Source organism: Eptatretus burgeri, chromosome 6 (genome assembly GCF_056783735.1).
Source record: "Eptatretus burgeri isolate ZD-2024b chromosome 6, Ebu_testis_v1, whole genome shotgun sequence".
Taxonomy (NCBI): Eukaryota; Metazoa; Chordata; class Myxini; order Myxiniformes; family Myxinidae; genus Eptatretus; species Eptatretus burgeri.
In genome coordinates this window covers 100,612,885-100,623,290 of record NC_140966.1, presented here as the reverse complement: position 1 = coordinate 100,623,290, position 10,406 = coordinate 100,612,885, and the positions used below count along the sequence as shown (strand labels likewise).

The window sequence follows — 10,406 nt, the reverse complement described above, 5'->3', positions numbered from 1 at the left end:
TGAAACTACACGTATGATTTCAATGAAACTTTACCACAACATTCATCACCCGTGATGTACGAAAATTTCTTCACAGCATTAAAAAAAAAATCGAGGTCTCTGGGGGTCTATGTCGGGGGTTTATGGGGGGTTACCCCTCCCCCCCCAAAGAGTTATTTGCTTTCTTCTCAAAAACAACACGAACAACTCTGATGAAACTTGATTACAACCTTCATCAACCATGGTGTACAAAAGTTTGTTCATGCCATTAAAATTTTTGAGGTCCAAGTGGGTCTGGGAGGGTTGCCACCCCAAAATAGGTATTTGTTTTCTTCTCAGAAACTACACGCACAATTCCGATGAAACAACCACAACCTTCATCACCTATGAGGTGCCAAAGTTTATTCATGATATTAGAAAAATCGGGGCATCATGGGGTGTTAGGGGGGTTGTCCCCAAAATATGTATTTGCTTTCTTCTCAGAAAGTACACACACAATTCTGATGAAATTTGACTCCAACCTTCATCCCTCATGATGTACCATAGATTGTTCACGCCATGAAAAAAATTGGGGTCTGGAGGATCGATGGGGGGGGCAGTGGAGGGTGGAGGGTGGTGTTGCTCCACATAATTGGTTCACAAGTCAGTAAGTGACCACTATATTCGTTATTGGTGTGTGTCTGTCTGTTTGTCTGTCTGTCTGTCTGTCCTGAGCATTGCTCCGTGGTTTTTGATCCGATCCTGATAAAATTTTGGTGGGAGGTTTATATCATGATCTCGTTGTGTTTTCCTGAGAATGGGCGTGGTGCGCCAATTATGGGCGGAGCCACGCCCAAAAAACTTGTGTTTTTAAGGGGTAGCCAGTTTCAAGTTACATCATCTCCGAGGGGTTTGTCGAATCTAGCAGTGGTTTCGTTATTTGGTTCGTCCAATGGCACCTGCATAGCCCCACGGAGCTCGATTTTTCATTTTCGTCCCAAGGTCAAGGTCACAAGGTCACGAACTTAGAAAATGTCAAAAAAAATCAATAAATTGGGCATCGAGCTCCTAGGGTTTTCAACTGTTTCGAATGAAAGTTAGTATGCAAGTCATGCTCTTCGAGTACGACAACTTTCATCATTTACGTTTTTCCCAATTCCCGCCATAAAATAATTTAAAAAATGGCGAACTAGGTTGAGAATTTCGCAATTCGTGGTCGATTTGTAGTGCTCTTCGATTCCTACAACTTTCATCATTTACGTTTTTCCCTATTCCCGCCAGTTTGCCCGTGGCCTGTTTCGAACGAAAGTTGGTATGCAAGTAGTGCTCTTCGAGTACTACAACTTTCATCATTTACGTTTTTCCCGATTCCCGCCAAAAAAAATTTAAAAAGGTGAACTATGTTTAGGATTTCGCAATTTGTGTTCGATTTGTCGTGCTCTTCGATTACTACAACTTTCATCATTTACGTTTTGCCCGATTACCGCCAGTTTGCCCGTGGCGTCCCCTCGAAGGTCAAAAAATAAAAAAGGCGAACCGTGTACATTGCTCGTGAACCATCGCCGTCTCCAGACTTGTATAAATTTGCTTTCTTCTGAGAATCTACACAGAATTTTAATGCAATTTGACCACCACCTTCATCACCTGTAATGTCTTAAAGTTTGTTCACGACATTAAAAAAAAATTGGGGTCTAAGGGGTTCTATGTGGTTTGCCCCCAAAATATGTGTTTGCTTTCTTTTCTGAAACCACACAGACAATTTCAATGAAACTTGACCCCAACATTTATCTCACGTGATGCACCAAAGTTTGTTAATGGCATTAAAAATACATCCATAGGTATTTACTTTCTTCTCCATTACATATTGTGACGTCCACGGGACTTGAACAGTCCCGCTAACGTAGAATGAGCCGAAACGATGGAGGCGGTTTATTTATTTATAACCCAAACATGGCGGTTCTAATCGCTCTACCGCAAACGGGATGAGGAAGGTGGCACGAGTCGCTTTTCACTGAGTTGATGATGTTTATTTGTTTTTATTTTTAACCAGGAATAACAAGGCTCGGCAAGAAGAGGGATGCGGGGCGATTCGACGGGATGGTGCGGGATCGGGCGTGGGGAAAACACAGACAATTCCAATGAATATACAAATCTCAAACCCTCTAAGGCGCCAGGTACACACACACACACACACACACACACACACACACACACACACACACACACACACACACAGTAGCTATTTCTGGTGGTCAGGCTGGACCGTGGTGTGGACGCAACTGTCCCTGGATGGGCGTCGGACGAGCTGGCCTTGCTCTCGTCAGGGGGGCAGGAGAAACCGTGGTGCCGTCGACCTCCTGGTCTTGGCCCGAGTCCGCTCACAGCCGCCAGGGAACCAGTTCTGGCGCCAAATTGCGAGCAGGAGAGGGAGGCAGGTCCGCCCGCCGTTCGACCCCGTACTCTGAGCCAGCAGAACCCCAGAGCCAACCAAGGTGAGGCACGAGGCTCAGCAAGGCTCCAAGACACGATGAAAAACAGGATCGAATCAGCGCAACAACAAGCACGCTTCCAGCACAACGGCCTCCACCACAAAAAAACACGATCTTTAGGTCCCGATCATCTTCCTCTTCGTTTTCGACCCCGAACAGAACCTTTTTATGCTCCCGTCCTCGTCACTTCCAATCGAGCCGTTTATTGGCCCTCCGCCATCGCCTTCTGCCAATCGTGATCACGGGGCGGAGCCATCCGCAGCACTGTCCTGTGATGTCACGGCAAGCCTCCAGAGAATACTAAAAAGGGTTTACGCAGACACACTTACCCTATCCCGTATCCCTATCTAATTACGTGACAATTATCATTTCCGTCTTGAAGAAATGGACATTTACTAGACAACTTATCACCACTGAATTGCTACTTATTACATCGAGATCCTGGTACACTTGAACAGCATGGCATACCTAATTAAACATCCTAATTACCCTTTGAATGCATACCCCCCCCTCAAACGTAACACTGCCCCCTCCTCTGGTACCGCAGCTCCTGCAAGGTATATCACAGGCGCTACCGTACCAGCCTTAACACTTACTGACTCACACCTATTTAACCTAACAAAATAAAGTAGGAGGGGCAATGGGCAGTGAGTCGCAGCTAACTTACCTATCCTGCGTAATGTACGACCCCCTTATGGCCTTATCCTCGCCTAAACAATCATTCATTTTTTTTTTAATTATATTTTATCACATGAGAGCACTGAACGAAGTTGCACTCCACCCTCTGGATCATCGCTCTTGCCCAACACTCATCCAGTGATCTGGGGAGGGGAAACAAAAGGTTCAACAAAAACACAACACTTATTATGTACTTTACATTCCTACTCTAAGCCTTAACGACACTATTCACAGGATATTTACACTGGACCGCCTCCCCCAGTGGATGCTAATAGACCCAGCGTTACCTGGGGAGCCAATTTTCAAATTTGCTTGCCCCAAAATTATGCGGACATCATGCCCGAGCTTCACCTGTCAAGTTGTGCGGGATCGAGTGGGACTCATACATCTTCACAACACTCACACCATGGTCATCATCACATTTCTAGGTCATGGTCCTCATTTTAATCATGCAGGCTGAATCCCGTCATGGCCGTGGGGTGGGTTACCACAAGATGATGGGGGCATCTCAGGTGCAACCATGCCCACAGGTAAGCTTTAGTCCAACCCGGACGTTTCTCCGCCCCGCTCCCTTTGATTCCCACCCCCCTGGTAGCCATCAGCTCTCATCCCGTACAACACACTGGAAGGGGTCTCACTGGCTCCTCTGGCCTTCCTGGGTCGCCAGGGTCCTACCCGCCTTGGTCGCCCAACCAGACCCTCTCCCAGTTTCCTCCAGACACTGTCACCATTAGCCACCAGGGGTGAATCTCCTTGAAGTGGGTCGCAATTCCCGCTCACCGTGAGCTTCAGCAATCCCTGCGGACAAGCACATCATCCCCACCCACAAAACCCACATGACTCCCCCCACCCCATCGGCCTTACATGTGACACCTGCATTTCTAACACTTCACCGACCATGACCTTCCCTGTTACCACACCATGTCCAATAAAAAAAATCAACGTGAGCACCATACATTTCACTTCTTAACTTGAAACAACTCACACAGCACTTCTCCTCACCCGATCCACACACCAGCCATTGGACAGCCACTCGTGCCCGCTTTGTTACCAATTACCCACTGTCCCTATTGTCACTCTAAAACCCAGCAGAACTTACAAACCCATGCCAATTTTCCCACAATTCACTTTTTTCACCAAAGGAGGGCACTTCGCCACAATCTCAGCAGCCGAGCATGGCCCTATATGCTCAGCCCAATCTAGTCTCCCCGACCCCCGACAGTGATCTCCGGACTCGACCTATGAAAGGGCACCTCGGATAGACCTGGCGGTTCAGCAGGAGGATTCATCTCCTGAAGCATTTGGGTAATGCCAATTTCTCCCAGCCCCCCTCCCTGATCCCGAATCTCCGCCTGTCGGATCGTCACCGATGGCCTCTCGGGCACCCGACCCGGCCGCCTCCACGAGGCCAGCCTGGCCGCGCACTCGGTGCACGGTGGGTGGATCCTGTAGCTCTACTAGCGCTCGGACCTCAGGGTCAGGAAGAGCAGCTAAAAATTTCTCGAGTGCCAGTCTGTCCCACGCCTCCACTGTTAGGTCCCGATACGCAATCCTAACTAATTGGTAAATGTCCTGTGCCAGCTCCTGCACCGTCTCACCCGGCTTTAATTTGCGGTGCTGGAGCTGGGCCCGCACCAGATCACAGTTTGCTGCAAACCCAAACCGACGGCTCAACGCCTCGCAAATGTGGGAGCTGGTCAACATCCCCTCCGCGATCATGTTTAACACATCTGCGGCTGGTCCCCGCAACGTTGCCACCAAATTCCCTGTACGTTCCCGCTTATTCCACCCGTTTAGTCGGGAAATACACTCAAATTGCGTCAGAAAAACTTCAAGGCTCCCTGACCCGTCAAAATTTACCAGGGGGATCACTTTTACGGTGGCCCGCTTCTCAGTTTCTCCCTTGTCCGAATCCAGCCCAGGGATCAAACACCCTTGTGGCTGCGTATCCAATTTCAGAGCCCACTGTGGCCAAAGATGTTTTGTGGTGAGGGTCTCATGGGTCAATTTTCCCTCCTGTTCCAAACGTTGAATGGACCGATTCACCTCTTCCCGCAGGATCTTCTGGGCCTGCACAACCTCCTCCAAGGCTCCGTCGCGAGTTTGTAACTGCTCCTCAACCAACCCGGACACCCTACTTACAAAAGACGGCTCTACCAGGCCTTTATCCAAGACTTCATCTTGGCTCATAATTTTATCTTGTTGGTCCAAACGAGCCTCCAACCCTTTTACCTCCTCCGCCAAATTCATCCCTTGCTTCCTCAGCTCTCCCCACTCTTCTATTTGCAGCTGCATACGAGCATCCATACAGGCACGATGACGTTCCAGGCTTTCATCCACTTTATCAACCCGAATGTTCGTTGCATCAATTTTATCTACCAATTTTTTTCGTATATTTTCCCCCTCCAATGTAATTTCTTCCTTTGTTTCCTCCAATCTATCCTCGAATTTACTTTGTATTTCTCCCAATTTAACATCCACACACTCCTGCATCTCAGTTTTCATTTTCTCCATCTTCTCCCCCAATTCATCCCTCATTAAATCAATCCGTGCACCCAACTGTTGCCCCATTACCCCCAATTGATCTGGCATTTCTGCCCCCTGTGCCGTCATGTCTGCCCTCTGTGTCACGAATTGATTTTCCATTTGTGCCGTCATTTCTGCCATTTGTGCCCCCTGTGCCGTCATTTCTGCCCCCTGTGCTGTAATTGCACTCATTAAACGTTCCAACATTGTCCAGATCGTCATCGTGCCGGTTTCCGGCACTGCCGGCTCCGTTACGGGCGATGAAGCACGGTCCACGCTCGGAATGGGGGAGGTTCCAACCCTACCCCCGTCTCTCCCTTCTTCCCCCGACTCGCTGCCAGACACGTGGCCTTCCTCCTCAAACATCTGCACATCCGCCATGGTGCAGAAGTCCCGTTTGCCACCAATGAAATTTAATTTGAAAAATCCCGCCAAAATTTTCCCGCGCTTTTCTGTAGTAATTTTATATTCCAATTCGTGGCGAGATTTCAGTACTGGTATATTCTCCCGATACCGAATATAATTTAGAGGGGTTCGAACATCCAACACCCTGACACCAATGTGACGTCCACGGGACTTGAACAGTCCCGCTAACGTAGAATGAGCTGAAACGATGGAGGCGGTTTATTTATTTATAACCCAAACATGGCGGTTCTAATCGCTCTACCGCAAACGGGACGAGGAAGGTGGCACGAGTCGCTTTTCACTGAGTTGATGATGTTTATTTGTTTTTATTTTTAACCAGGAATAACAAGGCTCGGCAAGAAGAGGGATCCGGGGCGATTTGACGGGATGGTGCGGGATCGGGCGTGGGGAAAACACAGACAATTCCAATGAATATACAAATCTCAAACCCTCTAAGGCACCAGGTACACGCACGCACACACACACACACACGCACGCACACACACACACACACACACACACACACACACACGCACACACACACACACACAAAACGTAGCTATTTCTGGTGGTCAGGCTGGACCGTGGTGTGGACGCAACTGTCCCTGGATGGGCATCAGACGAGCTGGCCTTGCTCTCGTCAGGGGGGCAGGAGAAACTGTGGTGCCGTCGACCTCCTGGTCTTGGCCCAAGTCCGCTCACAGCCGCCAGGGAACCAGTTCTGGCGCCAAATTGCGAGCAGGAGAGGGAGGCAGGTCCGCCCGGCATTCGACCCCATACTCCGAGCCAGCAGAACCCCAGAGCCAACCAAGGTGAGGCACGAGGCTCAGCAAGGCTCCAAGACACGATGAAAAACAGGATCGAATCAGCGCAACAACAAGCACGCTTCCAGCACAACAGCCTCCACCCCAAAAAAAACACGATCTTTCGGTCCCGATCTTCTTCCTCTTCGTTTTCGACCCCGAACAGAACCTTTTTATGCTCCCGTCCTCGTCACTTCCAATCGAGCCGTTTATTGGCCCTCCGCCGTCGCCTTCCACCAATCGTGATCACGGGGCGGAGCCATCCGCAGCACTGTCCTGTGATGTCACGGCAAGCCTCCAGAGAATACTAAAAAGGGTTTACACAGACACACTTACCCTTTCCCGTATCCCTATCTAATTACGTGACAATTATCATTTCCGTCTTGAAGAAATGGACATTTACTAGACAACTTATCACCACTGAATTGCTACTTATTACATCGAGATCCTGGTACACTCGAACAGCATGGCATACCTAATTAAACATCCTAATTACCCTTTGAATGCATACCCCCCCCTCAAATGTAACAATATTTTGCATGTCATGCATGCCTTCCAGTGGTTCCCTGGTTATCTTATCCAGCCACTACCAGGTGAGTGCCCAGGGGTATTACCCCTATGTTTTTAACTAAGATGTGTCGCAGGTCTACAATATCTCTGTGTGGTTGATGTTGCTGTTGTGGTTCTTGTTGGGTGGTCAATTTTTGAAATATGCACCCATTGGTCAGATAGCTGCAAGACCTCACCCACATTTGTCACTTGCCTCCACTCACCATGCCACCCAGACAAAATAATATGGCCACCATCATGGTTTTCTGGTGGGCCAAAGCCAACAGACATGTCGGCCTCTGCTGCTTATGCAGTGCCCAGGTTTGTTGCGTCAGATTTCCATTGTCTTTGTTTGGGTCGAGTGTGACTCACGATGATGGACCCAAAAAAATCTAATCATATGTCAAATAACAATTATTAGTAAGGTTTAATCAAGACCTTCATCAGGCATGGTATGTGACTCTCTCAAGCCGTTCTTGAGGTAATTTTGTTGAACATCATTTAATTTCCATTGGCTTTGTTACTCACAATTCCTTCTGCATTTGTCTTCTGTTACCTCGCTAAAATGTCTTTGGTCACGTGGTCTGTCAGCCATATTGGATTGAAGGAAAATATTTTAAAAATTATTTATCTAAAACCGCCTAATCTATCCATGCGAATCTTTGCCAATATGATCCAATACTATTGCCACACACATGCGAAAATGATGATGTCATCAGTCATGTGGTTTGGCAGCCATATTGGATCGAAAAACAAACCTTATCCAAACAAAATGAAACAACAAATATGAGACTACCCCATGGGAAACAAGTTTTTTTAAATTTATGGCATCATATATCATGTGGTCGGGCAGCCATGTTAGATTGAAAAAAACATCCTTTAAAACCCTCTTGCCCAAAACTGCTTAATAGATGATGTGAAAGTTCACATATATGATCGAATACACATGATAAACAAAGTTTGATAACTAAAACGTCATTGGTCACACAGTCAGCCAGCAATATTGGATTGAATATAAAAGCTTTAAAAACCTTCTAATGTCAAACAGCTGGACCAATCGATGTAAAACTTGAGGTACATCATCGAGTATCCATGACAATAAAAGTTTTATCACTAAAACAACATTGGTTAAGTGGTTTCAGAGAAAATGTTTTTATCGGTTTTCCTTCAAACCAACATGGCTGCCAAACCATATGTTGCCAAACCATGTGTCATTGCAATCACAACTTTCTCCACAGTGGATAATATATTTCAAGTTGCACCTTCATCGGTGAATTAGCTCCAGAGAAAAACATTTTGACATTTTCGATCGATCCAATGTGGCTGCCAAACCATGTAAACTATGATGTTACACTTATCAAACTTTATTCTGTCTCACATTTTTGTAAGTGCCAACGTAGAAATCATTGCTTGCAGTTATAAGTGGCGGTTCTTGGGATGGACGAGCCATGAAAAATATAGTTTGATCAAAATGAAGAAAAAGAATGGCATCATCAGAGCAACAGGCGGTGTGGGATGGCATCGTCACTGGCACGGGTGGCATTCGGTAACCAGCATAACTGCTCTCAGTTATAATTGGCACATCTCGTTGGGGTACCAAGGATTCGATGTTGATACCCGATTGATTTTATTTTGTATATTTTTCAATATTTTATTTCCGTCATTGTTGGATGTTTATTTGCTTTTAAATTCATTTTCTCTGCAACTGCTTGTCTCATTTTCATTGACACAAAATTTTCAAACTAGGAGCGACGACTCATGTATGATTTTTTAATGATAATTATGACATCATATGTCACATGGTGTGGTAGCCAGGTTAGAAAAAGGGAAAATTTTAAACTTCTTATTCTCCGAAACTACTTCAAGGAAAAAATTGAAACTTGGCACATGTCAAGTACAGTAAACCCTCAAATATTGCAGGGGTGAGGTTCCTGGGAAATGCCACGATATTTAAAACCGCGATAGTGAAAACCACCGGCCAATGGGAAAAGTTCACTTCCTGAGCTTCGAAGAAATATAGAGGAAGGTCGGCGGCAGGCAGAAATAAACACATCACAATTGAAACAAACACGTAAAATAGTGAATCAATGAGTGGTATTTGCAGGTAATCAATAAAGCTACAGATAATGGAAATACATGGAACATAACATAGTGCATGGATCCATCCATCCATCTATTGGGACCATACTCTGTGAAGAGTATTGGTGCTTCCGAAGCATTCTCCTTGGCTATTGGGTACAATCCTGGATGGGTCGCCACTCTGACTCAGGATACCAGGAAGCTGGCACTCATTTTGCTGACATCAGAAGGATGACAGGCAGAGTCAACCCCACCTGACATTAATTCAACAGCCAAGGGGAATTTGAACTCAGGATCCAAGGATCCCAAGCCCACCACCCTAACCATTAAGCCAACACCAGGCATATTCAAGCTTCTGGGTCTCACTATCTGCCATGACCTTCATGGGAAAGGCATATTTTCAACCTGGCCTCCAAAGCAAGTCACTGGCAGACTGGGCATCCTCCGTCATGCAAAGTCCTTCCTCGGCCCACGTGAGCTCCTGACCAGATACAAAGCTTTCGTCCACAGCCTGATGGAGTACTGCTCTCCCCTCTGGGCCGGTGCTCCTGCCTCACACCTTTCTCGGCTTCACGCTGTGGAAACCAAGGCATTTAGGATCACTGGTATCTCCCGCGGTGAGGCTGTCTTTGGGCCTTTCACTCTCTCACTGCAGGCAGGTCGGTGGTTTTTCTGTCTTCTACCATCTCCTCTCTGGTCTCGCCCCCTGCTCTGTCTGTGATATGTCCCCCCCCTCCCATTTTTCCGCAGGATGCTCAAGGTCTGCCAGCAAGCCCCTTCTGGTGAAACTACCAAAATCATGAATCACTGCTCACCTTCACTCTTTCATTCCTCTTCTTTCAAGTCTTTGGAACAAACTCACACACACTCTTCAATCCCACTCTTCCCTCCAGGTCTTCAAAACAGCTGTTAACCAACA

General features: G+C 47.0%; 1 protein-coding gene across 3 annotated transcripts in view; it reads left to right on the top strand.

The window, feature by feature from the left end:
• The first annotated feature begins 2,020 nt into the window (after window positions 1–2,020).
• Window positions 2,021–10,406, top strand: part of LOC147025457 (interferon-induced protein 44-like) — a 52,269-nt gene continuing 43,883 nt past the window's right edge. For 2 of the 3 annotated variants that reach the window (XM_085886465.1, XM_085886464.1), the window contains exon 1: window positions 2,021–2,132. In XM_085886465.1, coding sequence (XP_085742591.1) covers window positions 2,036–2,132 — 97 coding nt within the window. In that variant the 5' untranslated portion in view covers window positions 2,021–2,035. Of the gene's footprint in view, window positions 2,133–8,908; window positions 8,955–10,406 lie in introns of those variants that run through there. The other variant, XM_085886466.1, reaches the window with a different exon arrangement.